At 36.9% G+C, this 26,564-nt stretch overlaps 1 protein-coding gene across 2 annotated transcripts in view; it reads right to left on the minus strand.

The window, feature by feature from the left end:
* PPP2R2A (protein phosphatase 2 regulatory subunit Balpha) overlaps window positions 1–26,564 on the minus strand; it is an 83,907-nt gene that overhangs the window by 20,071 nt on the left and 37,272 nt on the right. For both annotated transcript variants that reach the window (XM_040490236.1, XM_040490237.1), the window contains exon 3: window positions 15,416–15,513. In XM_040490236.1, coding sequence (XP_040346170.1) covers window positions 15,416–15,513 — 98 coding nt within the window. The remainder of the gene's footprint in view (window positions 1–15,415; window positions 15,514–26,564) is intronic.

Below are 26,564 nucleotides of genomic sequence, written 5' to 3' on the forward strand. Positions count from 1 at the left end.
GAAACTGACTTAGTGGATTCCAGAGAGCTGAATCTTTAGTGAGCAGTGAGATTTCCCCTAAAACTTGGGGAGGGATGTTTACATTATTATAATGATCATGACTGTGAGCAAGTACGAACTAAGTACTTTGAGCAAATATAAAGAAAACGAAACATAATCCCCCTGTCCTCAACACTGTGACACTTGAACAAGAATGCATCAAAGAATGTCGTTTTAAAAATTAAAAAATTTTAAATTTAAAAATTTAAAGAGTAAAGGGGACTCTTGATTTCGGCTCCTACCCAAGTAGGAAACATGCACTTCACAAAAGATAATATCCAAATGACAAATAAACGCATTAAAAGATGATCAATCAGTGCTAAAAAAAGTATAATATGACATACACAAAATCTCCAAAATATTTGAAAATTTAAAAAGACCGATAATAAAATATTGGCAAAGACGTGAACAACCAGAATTTTCATGTACTGTTCATGAGGATAAAATCGGCAAACCACTTTTTACTGTGCTGTCCACCTCATGACATAGTAATTTCATGCATGACTATGTGGACCAAAAAACATGATCAAGAATGTTCAGCAAAACTAAAAGGCGATAGAATGGGAGAAGATATTTGCAAACAACATATCAGATAAAGGGTTAGTATCCAAAATCTATAAAGAACTCATCAAACTCAACACCCAAAAAACCACAAATAATCCAGCGAAGAAATGGGCAAAAGACGTCATGAACAGACACTTCTCCAAAGAAGACATCCAGATGGTCAACTGACACATGAAAAAATGCTCAACGTTACTCATCATCAGGGAAATACAAATCAAAACCACAATGAGGTACCACCTCACACCAGTCAGAATGGCTAACATTAACAACTCAGGCAACAACAGATGTTGGCAAGGATGTGGAGAAAGAGAAACCCTTTTGCACTATTGGTGGGAATGCAAACTGACAGAGCCACTCTGGAAAACAGTATGGAGGTTCCTCAAAAAATTAAAAATAGAACTACCCTACAACCCAGCAATTGCACTACTAGGTATTTATCCAAGGGATACAGGTGTGCTGCTTCGAAGGGGCACATGCACCCCCATGTTTATAGCAGCACTATCAACAACAGCCAAAGTATGGAAAGAGCCCAAATGTCCACTGATGGATGAATGGATAAAGATGTGGTGTGTGTGTGCGCGTGCGCGCACACACACAAATGGAGTATTACTCGGCAATCAAAAAGAATGAAATCTTGCCATTTGCAACTACATGGTTGGAACTGGAGGGTATTATTATGCTAAGCGAAATTAGAGAAGACAAATATCATAAGACTTCACTCATGAGGACTTTTAAGATACAAAACAGATGGATATAAGGGATGGGAAGCAAACATAACATAAAAACAGGGAGGGGGACAAAACATAAGAGACTCTTAAGTATGGAGAACAAAGAGAGGGTTACAGGAGGGGTTGTGGGAGGGTGGAAGGGCTAAATGAGTAAGGGGCATTAAGGAATCACTCCTGAAACCACTGTTGCACTATATGCTAACTAACTTGGATGTAAATTTAAAAAAATAAATTAAATGAAAATACCAAAAAATAAAAATAGTGCTTGTCAAAATAGTAAAAATCCATCCAAATTAATATTTTTAAAAAATTTTAGATACCAACATAAGTGAATATAACTTATTTATCATATAAAAGCTCATTCGTTATCATTAGTCACATTGTATAGTATGGAGAACAGAAGAGAAAGTCACAAATTCGTATGAGGAATATGGTCTTTCCTATTCCAGGAATCAATCAAAATTATAAAGGAAATCCTGGTCAATGTGGGAGGTTGTAGTCAATAGTTGGATAGAGACAATTTATCCAACTGGTAAAATAGCACTGCTTTAAAAAAAAAAAAAAAGAAAGAAATCTACCAATCAAGCTGTTTGTGAAAAACAAGCCTTCTCTTTGTACTGCTTATAATTCTAAATACTACATCAATTAAGGACAGTAAAATTTCAATTCCTTTCTCTTGATTACTGAAGTGAAAATCAATCTCCAGTAGTGATGAAATTGTTCTGCCCACCTAACTATTCAACACCTTTCACTCTCAAAATAAAAATAAAAATGGCCTTAAATTATACTTTAAAATGTTAATTGGGTGAGTTTTAGGCATCCACCATGCACATTTTCATATTTTTAGTAACGCACTGCTTTTAAAAACCTGTATTTCTAGTAACATTTTAGTTTCTAATGTATCCCTGAGTTGCAGTTATTATGTAACTACTAATCACTCTGCTTAACTAACTTATTCAAGTCCACCTTTTCCTTCCCACCCCTTCCTTATATCACCAACGTCTTAAAACAATTACCTTTTGGAGCATTTTTATTAGTGTCTAATTCCCTCATAATTTTCAATGTGATCTTTGCTATATTTCCAATGTCATTCCTGTGATTGAATAAAATAGCCAGTTTTATTGAAATGTCTATTTTCAGACTCTCTGAGTTGTAAACATCCTCTACATTATTTTCTATAGAACAAATTTGTTCTTTATATAAAGGTGTCTCCAAAAATTTTTTAACAAATTCTGCCTTGATTGCATATAATTATGAAGAAAAAATATCAGACTCATAAGTTCAAATATATATATGGATTTGAGGTTCTTTTTACTGTATTTATGTATTTTCAATAAAGAAAATATGAAAACAAAACAAAAAACCAAACAACAACAAAAAATAACGTTCATAGACGCATTATTCTTTTTTTTTTTCAACGTTTTTATTTATTTATGGGACAGACAGAGACAGAGCATGAACGGGGGAGGGGCAGAGAGAGAGGGAGACACAGAATCGGAAACAGGCTCCAGGCTCCGAGCCATCAGCCCAGAGCCTGACGCGGGGCTTGAACTCACGGACCGTGAGATCGTGACCTGGCTGAAGTCGGACGCATAACCGACTGCGCCACCCAGGCGCCCCCAATAGACGCATTATTCTTAATAGCCACAAACTGAAACAACCAAAATGTTTGCACCTACAACATACCAGATAAATTGTAGTAAAGCAACACAAAAGAACATTCATTACATAGCAATGAACATGAGCAAATTATATACACACAAACGGAGTATTGAGCAAAAAGGCCAGATACACCCTTATTATGATTCCATTTATGGAAGGTTCTAAAAGTACAGATCAAACTCAGTGTTAGAAATCAGGCTTATAAATAGACTTTTCTTTAAGGGGAGAAAGGAGAAATTAATGACTTGGAAGGGGAGTGAGAAGGGTTATGTGGAAGGGTGGAAAGTTCTATTTCTTGACCTAGATGTCTGCTATGTGATAATGTACTAATGCTTTGTATGCTTTTGTGTATTATTTCAATACAGTGTAAAAAAATGTGGCACACAAAAGGTGCAGCCACTTTGAAAACAGTATGTGGGTTCCTCAAAATAGAACTACCCTGTGATTCAGCAGTTGCACTTTTCAGGATATATTTGAAAGAATGAAAACAGGATCTCAAAGAGATTGTTCACAATAGCTATGTGAATAGCAAACTAATAGTAGAAGCAAACTAAATGTCCAGTGATGGATACATGAATAAAGAAAAATGTGACATACAAACACACACGAATATTAGCCTTAAAAAAAGCCTATCTTATGCCACTATATGGATGAACCATGAAGAGATTAAGCTAAGTCAAACAAGCCAGTCAGAAAACGATAAATACTCCATGATTCCACTTACATGAGGTATCTAAAGTAGCCAACTTCATAGAAACAGCAAGTTAGAATGGTGGTTGCCAGGGGCTAGGAGGAGGAAGAGGGTAGGAAGTTGTTGTTCAGCGGGTATAGTGTTTCAGTTATGCAGGATTGGTGGGGGGAGGGCCGCATGGGGGGGTTGTCTAGCAATCTGTTATACAACGTTGTATATATGGTTGGTAATGCTGTATTGCAGACTTGGAAAACGGTTGAGAAGTTCCACCTTATATGATATTTTACCACAGTTAATTAATAATACAGCACACAAAAACAAAATATATATTTATAAGAACACATTTAAATCGTTACCTATAGGGACAGATGAATCTACCTCTATTGTTGTCTATAGGGAAAGGTACATGAAAGCATGTGAGAAGCAGTGTATGTGCACCTGCCTGCCTGCCTATGTGCACAGGTTTGGAGCTCATGAACTCAAGTATGCCCCTGAGGTTTAAACAAACCAAAACAAAATATAAAACCATAATATTCAATGGTGTTAGAACCAACCAACCATTTGGAAAGAAGATTGGAACTTTGTTTCTTATACACAAGTAAACTCCAGAGGGAGCAATTAAATGTTCAAAAATAAACAAAAGCAACAAAAGGTAAGCACAATGGTGAATTTCTATATATTTTAAAGTGAAAAAGAACTTCTTACTATAAAGACAAAAGTAAACAGCAGAGAAAGACTGACAGCTAACAAGATGGCTAGTATAGGCCAGAAAATTATGTATTATATAAGATGTATTATAAAAGGTCCTTAAAAATCACTACGAAAGGGGAGCCTGGGTGGCTCTGTTGGTTGAGCGTCCGATTTCCGCTCAGGTCACAATCTCGTGGTTTGTGGGTTCGAGCTCCGCATCGGGCTCTGTGCTGACCACTTGCTCAGAGACTGGAGCCTGCTTCGGATTCTGTGTCTCCTTCTCTCTCTGCCCCTCCCCCACTTGTGCTCTGTCTCTAAATGTAAAAAACAAAAATTTTTTTTAAATAAAAATAAAAATCACTATAAAAAAATATCAATACCTTTCCTTGAAAGATGACAAAGGTCAAAAGTTAGCAATTTATATAAAACATGGTCAGTAAATATATGTAGAACTGCTCATTATTGTTAGTAATCAAAATTGAAGAATAATGTTTGGTCCTTAGACGAATAAAAAATGTGATAATGACCATTGTTTTAATGATGAGAATATGGTTCAAGTCATATACTGCTGGAAGAAGTATAAATATTCACACAGCTTCTCTGGAGGATAATTTGTCAATACTTATTGAAAGCCTTAAAAAATGTAGATATTCAACAATTCCACTTCAAAAGTATAACCTCATAGAAAACCATGCCTGCAAAGATGTATGAACAACTTAATGCATAAACAACCTCAATATCCATCAAATCAAGTGAATTATGAAATACTATAGAGCCAATTACATTCAACAGCAGATCAGTGTGTCTCAACCATATTAACTTAATCAAGCACAATGCTTCCTGCTACTCGTCTTCTACAGCTCCCACAAGCTCCATGTTCATTTAACTTTTGTCACTAAGTTATAAAAGCAGACTGGACATGTTCTTCCACACTACACATGCACTGCTTTCCACTCAATTATTGCCCAGTTTCTTCACCTCCTTAACTGAAATTAACCTGATCAACATCAACAGATACAAAAACTTATGGAGTCGCATGTGCAACATGATTCTAATTCTGCAAAACAAAAACACCCAGAATGCACACAGACACAGATTGGTCTTTATTCATAAGATGAGATGATTCTGAATGTTTGCTTATGGGGGGGGGGGGAGGGGGGGGGGGCTCCCAAGTAGTCTTTGTGTTGACAAGGGGCTCAGTTCCATCTCACAAACCATGAGATCATGACCTGAGCTGAAATCAAGAGCCGGATGCTTATCAGACTGAGCCACCCAGGTGCCCCTGAGATGGGATGATTTTGGATTTTTATCTTTTTCTTTGTGAAAATGATACAGTTTTCATACTTTTCATGATAAACCTATTAAGAATAATCAAGAATTAAAAACAATCTCTGAAAGAACATCATTTGACATTCTGTAACAGCTAATTCTAAATATAAATAACTGCACTGTGCTTTTACTAATAACTTCCTTCTTTTAAAAGAAACTTTATGGGGGCGCCTGGGTGGCTCAGTTGGTTGAGCGTCCGACTTCAGGTCAGGTCACGATCTCGCGGTCCGCGAGTTCGAGCCCCGCGTCGGGCTATGGGCTGATGGCTCCGAGCCTGGAGCCTGCTTCCGAGTCTGTGTCTCCCTCTCTCTCTGCCCCTCCCCCATTCATGCTGTGTCTCTCTCTGTCTCAAAAATAAATAAACATTAAAAAAAAAAAATTAAAAGAAACTTTATGAAAATGTAGGATTTACTTTGCTCCCTGAACAAAACATAACACATTTTAGAAAAAATTAAAAATGTATTTTACCGTAATCTCATATAAGTGACAATGGATATTTTTTAAGCTGCTAAATAGAACACTAATAAAATTTAGTTAGTGTTTATTAATGATTCTTTAATCTTGTAATATATTTGTAACAAGCAAACATTTGCTTTTTATTTCAAAGTGGTTTAAAGAGTTTGACTCTTGTAGGGTGGCTGGGTGACTCATCGGTTAAGAGTCCAACTTCGGCTCAGGTCGTGATCTCACCGTTTGCAGGTTTAAGCCCTACGTGAGGCTCTGTGCTGACAGCTCAGAGCCTGGAGCCTGTTTCTGATTCTGTCTCTTCCTCTCTCTCTCTGCCCCTACCCTGTTCATGCTGACTCTTGTGTTCTCCCTCTCTCTTAAAAAAGTAAACATTAAAAAACTAAAAGAAAAAAAAAGTTTGAGTCTTGTGAAATGACAGAAATGGTAGAAAACAAAATCAATTCATATCTGATTAACAAACCACTATCAATGCAAATATATGGAACTTTCTAGAATAAAGATAAAACACAATCGATGTAAACAGAAAACAACAACAAAAAAAGAAATTTCTATCACTTTCTGATCACAATGATGGTGGTGGAATATTTCAAGATTTTTCAGCTCCTATTAAATAGTAAGTTGTGCCCCTTCGCTGAATGCCTATTATATACTATACTAAGCAACACACACTTTAGACAACTTAGACTCTTACGGAGTTGGTTTCCTCTCTAAACAAGATTAACAGAGATTGGTCTTTATTCATGAGATGAAATGATTCTGAATGTTTATTTTGAGAGATAGAGAGAGACACAAAATGAATCCCAAGTAGGCTCTGTGATGACACGAGGCTCAGCTCAATCTCACAAACCGTGAGATCATGACCTCAGCCGAAATCAAGAGTTGGACTGCTTAACCAACAGCAGATGGACCCCACATCTTTAATGTCCAATCGATCCACATTATTTAGACACAACATGATATGGCTAAACATACAATGGCCTGCAATCCAAAAAGCCGAATGTTAGTTTCTCAAATTAGGAAACCTGCAACACCCTGTATTCTGACCAAGTTATTTATTTTGAAAAGAGCAAAAGGAGTTATTTGAGAAAGAAACCAACTTCAATAAATTCTGAAACCTGTATATACAATTCAATTACAATATGGAAAAAATAAAAAAGATTAGTTCAACACACTTAAGGTACTGAAAAAGTAAAATACAGTAAAGACTAGATATAACTCTATAAAATAATGTTCTGTCTGATACAGATGCATTTAAAATAGTCATTGTAAAAAGATTATCAGTATGTATGTTGGAATAACCTGCCTGTCAGTTTGGGGGTGGGGAGGGAAGGTAGAGGAGGGGAAGATCTCTAAATTACATAAAGCAGAGTAATAAATTTCAATCAGATATTGAATTGAAATGGGAAAATATGAAATATGGGTAAATGTCTAAATAATTTAGAGGCAGGAAATCAGCAAACACAAACAGAAAAAGTAAACGAAACTTAAAGGCAGCCAATCTACAAAACTGAGAAACACAGCCTCCTGAAAGAACTTACTCTCCTCACAATACATGGCCTATAACAAATCAATTTATTAAATACACCATCAGAAAAACAGGACATAGAGGAAACAATTTTAATTACTGGAAGTATCAAAAGTTTAGGTAAAACTAAAATCCAGTAAAAATACCTTTTTTAATCACCAATTTGTCGATTTTATTTCTTCTCTGTATTTAGAAATTTTTGGTTCAAGTATAAATTCGTAAAGTTTACTGGAAGAGAATTGGCCAATACAACTTAAAAATGCTCACAACCTTAGATCCAGCTACTTAACTTCTAGAAGGTTCTAAAGAAGTAATAGGTGCTTCAAAGTTTCAACTACAAGAATGTTTTTATAGTGTTATTCATAACAGAAAAAGGAAAAAAAAAGATCAGAAAGCAAGAAATAAACAATCTAGGTAATCTCTAACAATAGAGATTACATTAAATAAACTTCAGTACGTCTGTAATGGACTATCATGTAATCATTAAAGATGAGGATTTAGAATCTTTAACATGAAAGGTCTTTACATACAGTATGTGAGGAAAAATAACATACCACCCTAAATATAATCTCATTTTAGAAAGACAAATCTTTAATATACACCAAAAGTGTTGGGTTTTGTTTGGTGGAGTTATAGGTACTTTCTTGCCCCCTGTCCATGTCTCCTAAATTATCTACAGTGAAAATGATGTTTTTAATTAAGAGGGAGAAATTACTTGTGAGAAAAATACAATTAAGAAGTGTTGTATGTGTGAGGTTGAGAAGATGGCAGAGAGAAGAAAAAGTAACTTCTAAAATTCATGGGTATTATTAGTTTCACAGATTTGGATCTGTTTTTTGTTGTTTGGATTCTGGGGGGACAATATAAGAAATATGGACAATTCAAATTTCTGGGCAACAGGTAAAGTGAAAAAATTACTTTAATATGTCAAAAACATCCTTTCAAGATCTCATCCAGTGTTATGAAAAATAACATTTAGAGGAATCCTACTTTGTCTAACAGTTGTTTAGTGACATTCATACTGGTAACGCTTAGCAATCAGAAATGGTACTTTGATACTTCACTTCTGGAAAATACAATTCTTTTGAATTTTGAATTCTTTGAGCTGGAACTTCAAAAGATTAGTAGGTAGGTGACATGTGTTTGACAGCTGGTTGGATAGAAATGTGGACAATAGACGGCTGAACAGGAGAGGTGGCTGGATGAATTCATGAACAAATAGAAATGAGGTATCTAGGGGCGCCTGGGTGGCGCAGTCGGTTAAGCATCCGACTTCAGCTCAGGTCACGATCTCACGGTCCGTGAGTTCGAGCCCCGCGTCGGGCTCTGGGCTGATGGCTCAGAGCCTGGAGCCTGTTTCTGATTCTGTGTCTCCCTCTCTCTCTGCCCCTCCCCCGTTCATGCTCTGTCTCTCTCTGTCTCAAAAATAAATAAATGTTAAAAAAAAATTAAAAAAAAAAAAAAGAAATGAGGTATTTAAACTCTCAATCCAAACTCTAACTTTTCCCTCAAGCCTACCACAGAGAAGACATCATTCGTTAATGGCTACTATTAAAAAGTCAAGATCAAGTATTTTCCCCATTACGATAAAGTAATGAAACTGATTTTCCTGTGTGACTTGTATCACTTAGGCTCATTACTTAGAGAAGTCAGATTTTTTTTCATATGTTAAACAATATGCAGCGTTGTGGATATTCATTCCAATTTATACAGAAATTAACTATTACCAACTTCACTAGCTATGTGATCTTAGAAAAGTTATCTTCTCTAATCTCAATTCATCCATAAATTGGTAATAAATTGAAACACAGGAGGTGTGCACACATCTTCATTATTTTGCTGTGAAGATTAAGTAAGATTTTGCGACTGTGGCAGAGAAACAAGACATGTGGATTCTAGAATTAAGGGTTCATCTCTTTATTAAAGTGTATGACTTTGGATGATTAAACCTATTGTCTGGGACCCCAGTCTTTTTATTGGTAAAAAGAGACTGCTTTACCAGGGGCTGTAAATTTGGGGCCCATATACTACCTATCCATGGATGAAACCCAGGGATTTTGTGAACCTGGATGTGGTGGAAATTTAAATATTTTTTCCTACTAATGTCTAGCTGAAATTCAGCATTTCTTTCATTTATGGATATAGGTGATAAAACACCATATTAGCAGCATCCATCACTTTGTCACTATAGACATGACATGTTTTTAAATCACACCCCAGTTGTTATCCACAAAAACTTTTGTTTTTAATTTTATTTACTTTTTCAATTTTTAAAATATTTTTATGTTTATTTATTTTTGAGAGACAGAGCATGAGTGGGGGAGGGGCAGAGAGAGAGGGAGACACAGAATCCGAAGCAGGCTCCAGGCTCTGAGCTGTCAGCACAGAGCCCAACGCGGGGCTCGAACTCACAAACCGTGAGATCATGACTTGAGCCAAAGTCAGAGAATTGATTGAGCCACCCAGGCACCCCACAAAAAACACTTATTACTCAGTAATAAGTGTTTTTAAAACCACTTTGAAACATATTTTTCAATATAGTTTCCTTCCTAATCCTATGTTATTATATACAATTAAAACATTCTGAGAAGTCCACAGAACTGACCAGGCTACTGACGAAATCCATGACACCAAAGGTTGAGAACCCCTGCAAAAGCTTATAAATTTTAGCACTTAGTTTCTGTGAATGCACCATATACAAATAAAGCTCAATATGGGCAAAACAAATTTCACAGTTATCTCTGGTAGAGGAGGGTAGTAGTAACAGGAAGGACAAAGAAGGCTTCTAAAGTGCCAGTAATATCCCATTTCTTGATCCAGGGAAGAATTACACAAGTGTGTTTGTTTTGTGAAAATTTATAGAACTGTACACTTGTGATTCTGTGCATTTTTCTGTATGTATCATGTGATCTATCTTAAAGGTATTTACATTTAATATATCTTAAATACATTTAAGATCTGTTTAAATGTATTTTTAGATATAAACTTGAAGCTGTATTATGGAGCTTTTATCCTTATCCTGGTACTGGAATGCAGAGAATTTCAATTCGACATTTTCTATCAAATGAGGTCCCCAAAGGACTTTTTAAAAAAGTAAAAGTGGGATCTCAGGCCTCCAGACATTCTGATTTAGTGGGTTTGAGACACAGTCCAGTAATCTGCATTTGAAATGCATGTTCCCAGGCAATTCTAACATTTTATTCTTTGAAAAACACAAAACTTAGATCAAAGAGTGAATGAAAAATGAAGACAGTTAAGCCCGGTAGCTAAGAGAAGAAACCTTATTTTATAGATACTTTGATTTAGAATAAACCACACTGGATTTTCTTGAACTTCTCATGTATTCTTTCTATAATATTCCTGACAGATGGGCATCCAGATCTTGTGTATTTATTTCCATATACAAAAGAAACTAATCAATTCTTCCCACATAAATCCCTAAATATCAAGACTACACAGTCTCTTCTCCTGGCTATACAGACTTGGTTCCTTTGACCATTTCTCACCAACACTGCTAAATTTGCTGTTCTGATTGCTGCTCAGTACATACTATGTAAAGCGAATGCTGCCACATCACCCTAGAAAAGTGGGTTCTCTCTTCACTTAAACATCAAAGTAAATCAACAACCCCTTTGTATGGATGATACCGAATCTGTTAAAAACAAATCTTGTTTTTTTTTTTTTAAGTTTATTTATTTTGAGAGAGAGAAAGAGCAAGTGGGGGAGGGGCAGAGAGAGAGAGACAATCCCAAGCAGGTTCTATACTGTCAGCACAGAGCCCCACGTGGGGCTCAACCTGATGAACCTCATGACCTGAGCCGAATTCAGGAGTTGGATGCTCCACTGACTGAGCCACTTGGGCGCCCTTAACAACATCTTGGTGATTTTGAGCTCCATTCTAGTCTTTCCAAATAATTTACAAAGAAAATACATATTAAACCCCTACCCATTTTTTTTTTTTTTTTTTTAATTGGAGAGGGAGAGAGAGGGAGAGTTGAGAGTGCATGCACACAAAAAGGGGACGGGGAGAGGGAGAGAATTTAAAGAGCAGGCTCCATCCATGCTCAGCATGGAGCCTGACACAGGGGGCTTGATCTCACAACTGTGAGATCATGTCCTTGAGCCGACATCAAGCTTAACAACTGAATCACCCAGATGCCCTAACCCCCTACCCATCTTTTGTGATAAACATGATTTCTAAGATTTCTTCTATATCTTGTTAAGGAGTTTTGGGAATGCCACGTTAAGAACAACCAAAAAATGAGAAAAAGCCTAGAAAGTTACTAGCACTCCTAGAACACAGAAAACAAAGGCTCTATATGATAATCTAGGAAGAAATGTAAAAAAGGAACATCTCCCTTCTCACCTTTCTCCTTAACTGTCCCTTTAAAAAAAAAATCTCCCCCCTACACACACTTTAACCTATATCAGTCAGAAAGCCTCAGAGAAAAGTGAAGGTCTGAGCAATCCAAAGTCAAAAGAAAAATCAGCAATTTCAACAACTGCCGCCCACCTAATTTGAATACCCATAAAACGAAAGATCCTTTACAAAATACAGAACACCAACACCACCTAGTCTAACAGTTACTTGGAATCTCCCAAGAAAAACTATTAATATTTTCATTATCAACAAGAATATATCCCGCCATCTACTTTGTTGTCAAAAGCTATTACATAAAAGTTATGAAAACAGCAAGACTGTTCACCTATTTTAGGACATGCTATAAACATTGGACTGGGTATCAACACTTACTGACCACAGGACAAGTGGAATGCCTCATGGAAATCACCTTACTCTTGGGCCTTAATTTCCCTACGCGACCTGCTTCTATCACAGAGATTCTGTCAAACAGAAAACTATAGGAACGTATTAGTTATAAAAATAGTATTAAATGACAGCAAAAAATGTTTTAGCATCACCAGGGTGAAATATACTCGAACTGAATCACAGCCCTCTAAATGACTGCCCAGTTTCTTTGTGGAACAGATGGACAGGCAGCAAGAGGTACCCGACAGGATGACAGGAAGGGGATCAGCCACACTTGAAGGGTAAAAGAAGTGAGACAGAACGGTGAGTTAAAGGTGTCAGTCTGCCGTGCCAGTCAAGTGAAGTTTAGAAAGGAACCCCGCCGGCCACCCAGTGAGAAGATAAAGCCACGAGAATGCAAATGCCACTGTTTTGTACACGGAGCTGGCATCATTATCAGACACTAAGAAAGGCTCACTGGACAGGCACCAGTGCTCCCTGGAATGTATGTTTAATAGCTGTAACTGTTAGAAGAAGCTGGACTGAAATTCGGAGATCTAAGTTCTAATTCTAGAGCTCTACTATTAAACTAAGCAATACAACCTTTTGATAGAAACCTTTTCTGGGATTATCTAAAAACTAGAAAAAGTTCATCTTTAAGTTCTCTCCCACTTTCCAAACTAGAACACTATTTTACAGATGTAACAGATGTGGATTCATAAAAATCTAATCTAAATATATTAGGTGCTGATATAAAGGTGCCTCTAGACGTAAGGCACAGACATTATCAGTGACGTAGGCAGTGAGTGTCCTGAAGACAGCCCTATACTACACGCTCCATATAAGACAGGGCTTAAAAATGTGGAAAATAAATTAGGTAACAGGCACCAAATTAATATTAACAAGATAAAGTTTTGAAGGAAGAAGTAAATTATTACCTCATCATTATTTAATCCATCGCTTAAAACATACTGATACTTGTACTAAGTAATTCTCAAGATACACTACTAACCTGAGGTTCTAGATAATGCATCTATCTTGAATTCTTAAATGCAGTTAAGAAGGTCAGACACATGAAAAAGGAAGTCCTTTTTTGGTACCAATGATCCTTCTCAAAAAGTCATTTTGCTCATTCCTTGTTATAAGGGTATGTATCTTAAATATTAGCACTTTAGAATCTTCAATGGAATTTCAGAAAAGAATCAAAGGAAACCTATTCCTCAAATCTGGGGCCTTGTTTGCAAATACAAGTAAAACGTTCGAGCAGTTGCAGTAACTCTGTGTTAGATCTTTTATTCCAATTTATCGTATTACTGACGGCCTTCGACTATTCTTTTGAGTACACTTATTAAACCCCTACTAGATTTACTGAAAGCTCCAAACACCTTTCTTTAAAACAAAAGCTAAGTTGTAGACAGTCATTAACATCCAGTAAAAAACCAAAACCAAACAAACAAAAAAACCACTCAAGGGCAGAGAATGCCAGCTCTAACTTCTGAATAACAAAATTACCATTCATATTTTGGTTATCTAAGGTGAAAGGCACCGAAGAATATTAAAAGATGACGCGTCAGAAGTTTTGAGTCCTAGCTGTTAGTTCTGCCACACTAATCAAGTGGTCTGTTAATATCCTAACTTTCTCATTTGTAAATAGAAAGGAAAACTGTAATGATCTAAGGTTCCATTTCAACTCTAAGTATTTCAAGATTCCTATGGTCAAGATTTTAGTTGCTTGAAAATAGGAACAGAAAACTGATTTTGCTTCCCCCCTTCCCATAAGAACAGTCTTTGTCAAGAAAAGCTGGAGTCTTTTCATATTGTCTTCCAACCAAAAATAAATAAATAAATAAAAGGAGACATATTTAGTGTTTGTGCATCTTCTAATCAGACACTATTAATCATTTCTTTTAAAATTAAATTACCTACCTCACTGGGGTGTTGTGAGGATTAATTCATTAGTGTTTGTAAAGCACTTTGAGATCCTCAGGTCAAAGGCGCTATAGAAGTGCAAAGTAGTAGTATTATTACTAGATTCTTTGCTTATTTAAGGAACTTCACAATCCTTTAAAACCTAACTCTCTGTTATGATTTAGACATCTATTTGTAAAACCCTGCAATTTATGCACATTACTTTTAACTCTTTTTGGATATATAAACAGGGATAGGATGTTTCAAAACAGAGGATTTTAAATAATGTCTAACTTTGATCTACGAATGGACAGAGAGAGTAAGGGAAAATCTAGTGTGACAAATTTTAACAGAAAATTTTAGTGAGAAATCTTGTCAATCGGATTTAGAAGTGTGCCTAAGCTGTACCCGAAACAAAACAAAACCCACTTTAATCTCAAGAGTCTGCAATGAGAAATTCCTTTCTTCAAAGAGAAAAGGAAAACAATTTTCAAATCAACTGTGCTTGAAAGGGGTACTGAGCTTATAAATTACATTACATGGGTATACATGCAATTGTCATTTAAAACAGTTTTATTTAAACCACAGTAACAGTATTAGTATGAACTGATGTCAAAATAACTCAACAGCTTTTTCTTTAAACTAGCCTCCCACCCCCAATTACACAAAGCAAACTAAGCATTGAGAAGAGATCAAAGCAATTTTGCTTTATGGGGTTTTAAGAGAAAAAAAAATGAGGGCCAAGGCTTCAAAACCAGTTAAAATCTTGAATTAACACCACTTCCCACTCCTTTCTCTAACCAAATCTAACAAAGCGCTGTGTTTTTATAGTCAAAACAACACACACGCGCACGCGCGCGCGCACACACACACACACACACACACACACACACACACACACAGCTAAGAGAAGCAGAGCCATCTATCCACTGGGATATTCTGCTTGATAAACATTAAGGAAAAAAAAAAAAGTCAAAATCCTCTGATGAAATACTCCAGTGCAATACAAGTTCTAGCCCCCAAAGCAAACTGAAATTTAGATATATTAAACTTTAAACACTTACCTCCTGCTCCTGCTGAAAGATGACGACTCTACCACCTTTATCTCCTGTTGCTAGTAATTCTCCAGAATGATTAAATTCTACTGTAGAAATTATATCTGCTGTATAATTGAAACAAAAACAAAGAAGAGATGATTTTAGTTTTTCTTTCCCAACTTACACAGAACTTAGCATGTTTTCCCTAACACATTCCAGGCCTACAGATGAACCTACCATCAGAAATAAGTAAATCTAAGGTTCTTTCATGAATATTTTAGTTCTCCAAAAACACATTCTCTCTAGAATAAATCAGTATGAATCTACTGTAACAGAAATACAAATTATACTTAAATACTAGTGGTTTACTGGTATTTCACTAAAATCCTGAGTGTAATCAACGATTTGTGAAACATTTTGTAACAGGACCATTAAACATTATAATAATTATCTTGATAATTTTCCTTCTTATATACTTTTGATAAGCTTCTTTATGCGAACCCAAAGGTGGCCTCTGAAACTAAAGCAGATATAACTAAAATGGGGGACATTTTTAAATGTAAAAGTAACTTTAGATGAAATTTTAACAGTCATAAATCAATAAATTCAAATTATGGCCTCTCAAACAAAAGTCTGCAAACAGAACACACACATATCAGGAACACTTTGTGCTATGCACCGTCAATATGCACAGCTCTTCTTGTGGCTCCCAAACACCACACAGGCTACTAGAAGCAGTCCTGTTACACCCGAAGTCAGTGCTAATTTCACAGTAAATTCAAATAAAATTATAGGGTATTTCACTTGCTTATTGACACCAGAGTCATTTTTCTAAGGGAAAAAATCTAAGTTACAGAATTAGGTATTAAGATAAAGCAACTACACTGGAAAAATTCACCACTGTTACTAACAAGTTCTTCACTATAAAGCATTACGCCAAATTAGGAAAGATTTCATCATATGCAATTTAAATAAACTTTTTTTTTTTTTTACAAGAGAAAGGCCATTTTCTGACCTATATTAGCTCACTGTAACAATTTAAGAATGTTGATTTGCTATAATAAAGACACTATACACCTCCAATTTTAAAAATTACTGACCAACGTATCTTTACTAATAACCTGTCCAATACTCCATTTTATAGTTTTCTTTTTAGTGATTTTTCCAAGAACAGCTTGATTTTGGAAAGCTTTCTTTGCTTCCTTCATTGTCTAGGTCCAAGGCACTTTACCTTTTTGGAATACTCTGAGAGCCTACTGAAAGTTACACGTGTCGTGCCAAAAAACTGCATGCTTATGTGCACACAAAAATGTGCATGTAATTTCAGAAGGTGTGGACAGCACCCCACTTCCAGATTAAAAACCTTATGCCAGGGGTGCCTGGGTGGCTCAGTTGGTCGGGCGACCGACTTCGGCTCAGGTCATGATCTCGCAGTTTGTGAGTTCGAGCCCCACATCGGGGTCTATGCTGACGGCTCAGAGCCTGGAGCCTACTTCAGATTCTGTCTCTCCCTCTCCCTACCCCTCCCATGCTCACGCTCTGTGTCTCTGTGTCTCTGAATAATAAATAAATGTTAAAAAAAATTAAAAACAAAAAACAAAAAAAAACACCTTATCTCAGAAGCCCACTGTGGTCAGCGGTATCAGGAGGAAAAAATAAATTTAGTGTTCGTATATGTAACATAAAAGTGTGAAACTGCATATATCAGACTAATCTGTAAAGACAAACATTTATTATTTAAAAAGCCATTCTACTTTGCTCATCAAGATTAAGTGTACTCTTAATCCCCTTCACCTATTTCATCCATTCCCCCACCCACCTCCCCTCTGACATGCTTTAAGTGAGTACCCTCAGTTATTTTTCTTTTTCAACAACATTTTTTACTTGAAGCATACTTAAGAATACAGGGTTCTAAAATATATAAATATATACTTTAAAATATATTTATATATTTTTCTAAATAATTTTTCTAAATATATAGTAATTTTTGTTAATTACTACTGTTGATATATACCATCTGTTAGTTTTCTGGCTGTACCCTGTTTTGTTTATTATACCACTTAGGAAATAGAGAAGTATTTTTTATTTATTTTTGAGAGAGAGAGAGAAAATATGAATATGAATGAATATGAGCAGGGGAGGGGCAGAAAGAGATGGGGAGACAGAATCTGAAGCAGGCTCCAGGCTCTGAACTGTGAGCACAGAGCCCAATGCGGGGCTCGAACTCATGAACTGTGAGATCATGACCTGAGCCGAGGTCAGACGCTGTATTGACTGAGGCACCCAGGCACCCCTCAATTTATAGATATTCTTTAAAAAAAAATTTTTTTTAATGTTTATTTATTTCTAAGACAGAGACAGAGCATGAGTGGAGGAGGGGCAGAGAGAGAGAGGGAGACACAGAATCCAAAGCAGGCTCCAGGCTCCGAGCTGTCAGCACAGAGCCTTTCAAAGCGGGGCTCGAACTCACAAACCATGAGATCATGACCTGAGCCGAAGTCAGTCACTCAACAGACTGAGCCACCCAGGTGCCCCCATTTATAGATATTCTTAATACATTGGTGTCTGTTATTTTTCATCTTGCTAAAAGCCAATGAACTAAGAGAAAATCTGAGAAACAGCCAACCAAGCCACTGCTTAGCTGAACAGTGTAAAGCAACAAACAACAAAAATCAAAGAACAAAAACTTCCTCTTTTAAGGAAGAAAAAAAAGATTATTTCCTATGGCCAATAAAATGTTATTTCACAATGAAAAAACTGTCCATGTTAATCTTTTTATAAGAACATCAGTCAATTGCCCTACTATGCCCGAAGTCAACACAGAGCAATTTTAGGCATAGATCGAATTCCAGGCAACAGCACTTAAAAGGCACAAATTTTTAGTAAGAAAACTTAATATACACAATGTTTTTGACTCGTTAAATCTTATAAAATCAAGGATTAAAATGTATTCTATAAAATGGAATTCTCATTTCTTCCAACCCTTTCCTTTCTTTGTAAACCACTGGCAGCCAGGTTTCATTCTCGGAAGCTGAAATCACTGCTTTCTTCCGGGGGCAGAGTGGTGGTTGGTGGTAGTATGAGTGACAACAGTAGTATTACTGGTCTGTTTCTATTTCACCAGGCACAACATTTGTTACCTGTCTTCCCTATTTCCTAAGTGGTATAATAAACAAAACAGGGTACAGCCAGAAAACTAACAGATGGTATATATCAACAGTAGTAATTAACAAAAATTACTATATATTAGGTGAGCAAATAATTATTAGCTCTGACATGTGGGTGAGGGTGAGAATGAGGGTTAGGAGTTAGTTTCTGCTTCTGGCCATGAGGGAGAGACTAAGACAATCTGGACGCATCCTCTTGCTGGGAAGGACTAGAAAACGGAACAAAAATGTTGTCGGACTGTGAACCCTTAGACAAGAGAAAGAAGTGAGTCATATTTAACGCCCTTTACCTTCTGGACAGGGCAGTCAGACAGACAGAGCAGCAATCTCACTTAGTTGTGGAGACAGAAACTGGGGGTTATGGAAAACAGAAATCAGGAGGAATTTGAAGCAGAGCACAGAGACAGGACACTTGGGTTCTTTAATTGAATCTGAGCATTTGTGGTGACACTCCACAAGGCCTAGAAAAGAACCACTAGAAAGCTTTTGAGGGCTCAGAACTATTAGGGGATCCCTACCAGCTGGAGTAGAGAAACCTCATAATTAATGAAGCACCAAGTAAAGTCTTCAGAAGAGCATCACCTCAGTAAGTGGAACTACATCAACACAAAAGACTGAATTTGTCCTAACAAAGCTAAAAACAGACTTTGAAAGAATCAAATGTATCTCAAGCAACTTAACTATGTGCTAGAACAAAACCCAATACTCAACAATGTAAATTCACAACGTTTGGCATCTAATCCAAAATCACCAGTTATGTAAAACAGCAGCAATATGTGACCCATAACCAGAAGGACCCGAAATGACAAAAATGATGATGGAATTAAGGTCCTATCAGACAAGAACCTTAAAACAACTATTGTAAATATGCTTCAGAACACAGAATGAATTATAAACATGTTGAGAAATGTAAAAGAAAAGACAAGGAACATCTAGAAATGAAAAATACACTACCTGAAATGAAAGATACACTGGGTGGCATTAACCAACTAGATACGGCAGTAGGAAAGATCAAGAACTCAAAGGGCTATTACAGGGGGGAGGAAAAAAAAAAAGCAAAAGCAAAGCAGGAAAAAAGAACAAAGACCTGACTTGTAAGATAATATCAAGTGTTCTACCATGTGGATCACTGCAGTCCCAGAAAAAAAAAAGGTGGAAAATACTGAAAAACAAAATTAAAAAGCCCCCCACCAATATGTAAATGTGAGCATGATGACACTCTATGTAGAATAATCACAATAGATCAGTTATAAGTGCAGACTTATACAGGTATACAATAGTGGTAACTCAAAAAACATCAACAGCCTTGCACTGGTGATGTGACTGGAAAATCATGAAGAATTCTTCGTAAAATTCTAGTATTTCAAAGTACAATGTTCCCTTGATTCACACAGCAAACATCAGTATATACATTAAACCCATGCAAAATAATATGTGATAAATAAAACAGATTTTAGGCTTAGAAAATATTAGTAAGTTTTTTCCAGCACCAAAAGCATTTGGCAGAATATTCTAAGTCATGCAGACCATGGGACGATTTTTTCTTGTTCAAGATTGTCCCGCAAACTGCCAAAGAGCTAGCACACTTGGCCCATGCCTAGTAAATGCCACTAATGCTTCCAACCACTGGTTAAATTAAGTGAAAAGAAATTCAGTATGACAGAGTTTATAATATGTATATAATGATAAAAAGTAAGCTAAAGACGTTAACAGCCATGAGTCTTTCCACATATTTTTACTATATATATTTTAGGGTTTTAGAAATAAAGGAATTGACAAAAATTGTAACTACAGCAGAAGACTGACATCCCTCTCCATGCCTGACAGATCAAAAAAGGGAGAAGGGAAGAAGGGGGAGGGGAGGAGAAAGTATACACACTTGAAAGATCAAACTGATACACACATACAGAGAACTTTATACCAATACAGAAGAACATGTATCTTCCAAAGAGCTATGCAATTAAAAAACTCATACACTGAGCCACAGACAGTCCCTTAAAGAATTCTAATTTCAAATTTAAAGACCACATTCTCAGGGGCGCCTGGGTGGCGCAGTCGGTTAAGCGTTTGACTTCAGCCAGGTCACAATCTCGCGGTCCGTGGGTTCGAGCCCGGCGTCAGGTTCTGGGCTGATGGCTCAGAGCCTGGAGCCTGTTTCCGATTCTGTGTCTCCCTCTCTCTCTGCCCCTCCCCCGTTCATGCTCTGTCTCTCTCTGTCCCAAAAATAAATAAAAACGTTGAAAAAAAAAATTAAAAAAAAAAAAATAAAGACCACATTCTCTAACCACAATAAAATTAGCTAAAGATTAAGAACCACTGATTCTAACTAACCACTTGATAATCTTACAACTCTAAGGCAAAAGATAAAAACCAGTATTGCAATAAAAATATTTAAAAAGATTTACAGGAACCTAAGTATAAAAATATTTGTTTTCTGTTTTTGTTAAAAAAAATAATATAGTGATCATTTTAACCAACTTAAAGAATAAAAAACCTGAAATCCCATCACTAAGAGATAACCGTAGATAATAACTAAACAGTCTTTCAACAAACATGTGCAAACTGTAAAACAGGTATAGATGTATTTATATGATTTGTGTAAGATCTGCAATGGGATTTAAGTCTTTTAATCACACAAACTGCTCTGTAAAAAAAGACAATCATCACTCTTAACCCCATTACTGATAGACTATGATTTTAGTATACATCCTTCCAAAGTTTGTCTATGTGTACCTTACATTCTCAGCACAAAAAAATAAAATCTATTTGTACTGAGAAAGAATGCTGCTTACATTATATCATGGAGATAAAAAAAGATATAAAGCATGTTTGATCCGATTTGTACACAACATAAATGAAACAATCAGAGCATTATGGAATTTGTTTCCAAAGCTCAAGACAGGGAGGGAGACCAGGTTAACATGCCTATAACCATTACCGTAAGAGTTAACATGAAAACCCTGACAACAGATGAATCTCTAAGTCATGAGTTATCACTACACACTATTTGAATGACTAAAATTAAAAAAAAAAAAAAAAAAGATGACAATGCCTGATAAATAAATATCACCTTTCCTCTCTCCCCAATCCTTCACCCCTTCTGTATGTAGTCCATCAGGGGGAAAAAATGTATATTAGATCTCTGGAAGGGTATAAATACATCAGAAGAAGCATAGGTAGATAGATAGATACATAGATAGATAGATAGACAGATAATGAAAGAAAAATGTGACTTTTACAAAATAACTAAAGACAAGTGGCTAAGAAAAATACCTATATTTCCAAAAACAGCTCATACAACATGGGGAAGACAATTCACAGAAGAGCAATACTGGTAAAATATAATAAAATATCCACTCAAATTAATTTTTTTATTTATTTTTGAGAGAGAGAGAGAAAATATGAATATGAATGAATATGAGCAGGGGAGGGGCAGAAAGAGATGGGGAGACAGAATCTGAAGCAGGCTCCAGGCTCTGAGCTGTCAGCACAGAGCCCGATGCGGGGCTCGAACCCACGAACCACTAGATCATGACTTGAGCCAAAGTCTGATGCTTAACCGAGACACCCAGGTGCCCCTCAAATTAATTTTTAAATAACACACCATTTTCTATCTCTTAAACTAGAGGAAAAATATAAATTGCTCTACCTGCACTGCAGAGAAGTATATCTTGTTATTTTGGAAAAACTATTTCATAATTTATACCAACAGCCACAAAGCATTCATTCTCTTGGAACTTCATGTCAGTTCCAGAAATCATCCTACTAAAATAATCCAAAAATTTTATTTTACTTTAAATTTTTTAAATGTCTATTTACTTCTGAGAGAGAGAGAGAGAGAGAGAGAAGAGAGAGAGTGAGCTGGGGAGGGGCAGAGAAAGAGGGAGACACAGAATCCAAAGCAAGTTCCAGGCTCTGAGCTGTCAGCACAGAGCCTGACGCGGGGCTCAAACTCATGGACCGTGATGTGAGATAATGACCTGAGCTGAAGTTGGACACTGAACTGACTTGAGCCACCCAGGCGCACCAATAATCCAAAAAAAAAAAAAAAAAAAAGTATAAAGATGCTCACTGATGTCTAGACCGTTAAAGAACAGAAGAATAAGAATAGAAGGGAAACATCAGATGTTCTTATTCTGCCAATATCTTTTCACATTTTGCTCTAATTTTTCTTTAAATCCTCCTCCCTTTTCACACTTTCCCTTGGCCCTTCATTAACTACTAGGTAAGAACAAGAAGACACCTGGAGATGTAGTCTCAGCTCTGCTATTAATAATTCGACCTCGAGTGGGGCACCCGAGTGGCTCAGTCAGTTAAGTGTCCAACTCTTGATTTTTGGCTCAGGTTATGATCTCAAGGTTTGTGAGAGCGAGCCCCACATCGGGCTCTGCACTGACAGCCCGGAGCCTGCTTGGGGTTGTCTCTCTCTGCTCCTCCCCTGCACCTCCTCTCACTCACTCATTCCCTCAAAATAAATAAATAAACTTAAAAAAAAATAATTCAACCATAAGTTAAGTCAATTGTGAACTTCAAAATTTGCAATGAAATTTCATTTGACAAGAAACACTGAAAGATGATTTCTCTCTTCAGAGAATTTATCTTTCACAGAGCATATATAACACGTATTCATACACTTAATACATTTAGGGGAGGAAGAAAACAGAACGATGGCTGGAGAAAAATAACGTGCTTTTATCAGGAAACTTCAAATATGGAAAATTAAAGACCTGTAAGACAACACGTCTGCAAAAACTGCGTTAACTCCACCCACGACCATGGATCTCTGTCAGGGACCTCACTCTGACAAAAATGGATCTCAGATTTATTTCTTTGTAACCTGGAATTCACAACAATAGTGACTTAATGAAAGTTACTTTCTGTAAGTCATAAGCCAATCAATGTGAAAACAGAATGGGACTGAAGCAATGAAGCATGATTCTGCTCTGCTCAACTCCTGCCACTGCTACAGCAGGAAACTATGGTGCTGGATATGCTCGTATCGTTGGAAACTACTCACTACACTTCTATGAGATAGGGTCTTTCTCACTTTTATACATAAAACTCACAAACTACTTAACTGCAAGTGATGATACATATACACATAGCAGAGAAGTTCTCCATTTTTCAAAACACCTGGGGAGTTTTCAAACATCACTGAACAAAAGCTACACAGCATAAGAATTAACTGAGCTGAATCTTTATTTTCCATAAATTAATTTTAGCCTAATTTTAGATTTACATTAAGAGTTGCAAAGACGGTACGGAGAGCTCCCATACACCTTCACCTTACATTGCTATGGTTTACCTGTCACAAATGAAGAACCAACACTGGAATATTAACTGAACTCCACACTTTATTCAGATTTCAGTCATCTTTCCCTAGTACCTTTTTTTCAGTTCCAGGATCCCATGTAGGGTTCCATATTGTATTTAGTCATCTTGTCTCTAGCTTCCTCCGGTCTGTGACACTTTCTCTTTGGTGGTGACCTTGACAATTTTGAAGAGTAATGGCCAGGTGCTTTACAGCATGTCCCTAAATTTGATATTGTTTTTCTCCTGGCCACACTGCCATTATGGCTTATTGGCAGGAAGATCACAGAGACGAAATGTCATTCTTACTACATCATGCGAAGGTACATCTTATCAATATGACTTATTGATGATAACCTAGATTATCTGGCCATGATGCTGTTTGCCAGGTTTCTCCACTATAAAGTACCCGTCCCCCAGTAAGGTACTCTGGTAGGAAGTCATTAAGCGTAGCCTACATTTAAGGGATGGAGATATTAAGCACTACTGCCTTGAGGAGGAATATCTACATATTCAGAATTCTTCTCTAGGGGAAATTTGTCTTTTCTCTCCCACTTCTTTATTCAGTTATCAGTATGAACTCATATTTATTTATTTCATATTTTGGGTTATAATCATACTATGAAGTTTACTGTATTGTTCAAATTATTCCAGATTTGGCTATTGAGAGCTTTCAGGTTGGCTCCTGGGTCCCTTTGTGGGATGTTCCCATCCTTCTGGGTTTTTTTTTTTTAAGCACTTCAGGAACTTTAAAAAAATGTAACTTTCATATATTCTGAATATTACCACAAATTAAACATGACTTCTAACTTCTTCATTCTATAGTTACATACTAAAGTTTAAGAACTGAACTTTCTCGGTGAGTTCTGAAGAGAAGAATAAACAATACTGGGAACAAAAGGAGTAAACACAGTAAAGGTCAGCACCATAACTAATTCTTATCCATGAAGTATCTGATCCGGAGGAAGATATCTGTGCTGAAACAGATTTCTCATTTGATCAACTGAGGTTCTAAAACTTAAATTGTATGTTAGCTTTCTTAGAAGTTTTAACATATGCCTGGCAACTTGAACCTCAGAATATTAATCTCCTGGTATTCACTGTTCTTTTCTTTTCAGATGTTGGAGAGGTAGGGATGAGAACACAGTGGGTATACTCATCACCTTTATCTCTGCTAAAGTCAAAATGTTCTGGCACACAATAGCACAGAAATTAATTCTCATTTTGATCTGATCTGCTTCAACACTCAGAGCTCCAAGCATGCTAATTTGCGGGTACCTGTGTGGCTCCGTTGGTTAAGCATCCAACTCTTGATTTTGGCTCAGGTCATGATCTCACAGTTGTGAGATCCAGCCTTGCACTGGGCTCTGCCCTGGACATGGAGCCTGCTTAAGATTCTCTCTCTCCCTCTGTCTCTGCGCCTACCCCCATCCCTTAACACACGTACCCTCTCTCTCGGAAAAAAAAAAAAAAAAGTAAATTAAAAGCATGCTATTTTGTCTGGACACAGTCTGTTATCATGATCTTTTCTCCTTTATTAGTTCAATATACCATAACACAGCAAACACTGAATTTTAGGAATGACCCCACAAAGCTATTAAAATATGATTAACCTAAATTTCTTCTCAAAGGCAACTAACTACTCTCCAATGTAAGAAAGTATTTTCCTGGATAACACATCTATAAAATGCTAGTTTCCTGCTGAAGGGGTAGACTAGCTTTAGGTTATTTCCCATTATGATGCTCCTTTATCACTGTTGACCTCTAGAGGGAGCTCAAAGTTTTTGTTACCTTTTCTGAAAGGTCAGGTCCACCCCTTCCACTAAAGTGCTATGTTCAAGACTTAAGAACATTTTATTTCGGCCTAAAAAGCAAGTTAAGTATGTGCCTTCCTTTTAGCAATCCCTTGCTCCTATGAAGTAAGTAAGGCTTGACCTACTCACCTGCTCTTGGGGAAGTGGGCCCCAACCATTTCTTCCTCTCTCCCTTCCAGACCATCCTGAAGTTTTCTTGCCTACTTGGCACTGACTAGGGGTTATTACCGTAACCTGAGAGGCTGAAAGGAGGATGGCTATAAGAACTGGCGCCTAATGTTCCCCCTTGCTGACTTGTTACTTTCAGTGGAGCAGGCCAGTGTGTCGATCTTTCTCATGTCAGGGCACACACAGAATACACTGTTTGTAAGGCACGCTAGTGTAAAGATAAGATTAGGCTGTTCATGTCTGCTCAGGAACTCTAGTCAGCTAAGCGCCCCCCATCCAGCTCAGCATGCACCCCACAGGAACTGAGGGATCACTGTCTTAGCATACCTGTAATACATTCTTGGGGACGTATCTATAAGAAACTTGTGCAGGAAATGAGAAGTCAGACTGGACTTTTCTTCACTTCACCTGCCTGTAAGACCCTGAAGAAGTAACTAAGGCTCTTAAAGATTCAGTTTCCTCATCTTTAAATACCTATCTCACAGAGTAGCTTTGAGGGCTAAACAAGCAACAGATGTAAAGAAATGAACCTTGAATCAGGCACGTGATAGGCAGGAGATGTTGGCTGGGCTTTGGGCTTTGGGCTTTGCTGCACAAAGCAGAAGCAAGCATTGTAACCTTATCTGTTTCTAGGCTATTGAGGCCAATCTAGCTTAGGTAAAGTTCTCCAAATGGTCCAGCAAAGCTCCCTGGAGACTGAGCCTGAAGCCCTAAGTA

The sequence above is a fragment of the Herpailurus yagouaroundi genome, unplaced genomic scaffold (genome assembly GCF_014898765.1).
Source record: "Herpailurus yagouaroundi ecotype Mexico unplaced genomic scaffold, PumYag 181, whole genome shotgun sequence".
In the NCBI taxonomy this organism is placed as follows: domain Eukaryota; kingdom Metazoa; phylum Chordata; class Mammalia; order Carnivora; family Felidae; genus Herpailurus; species Herpailurus yagouaroundi.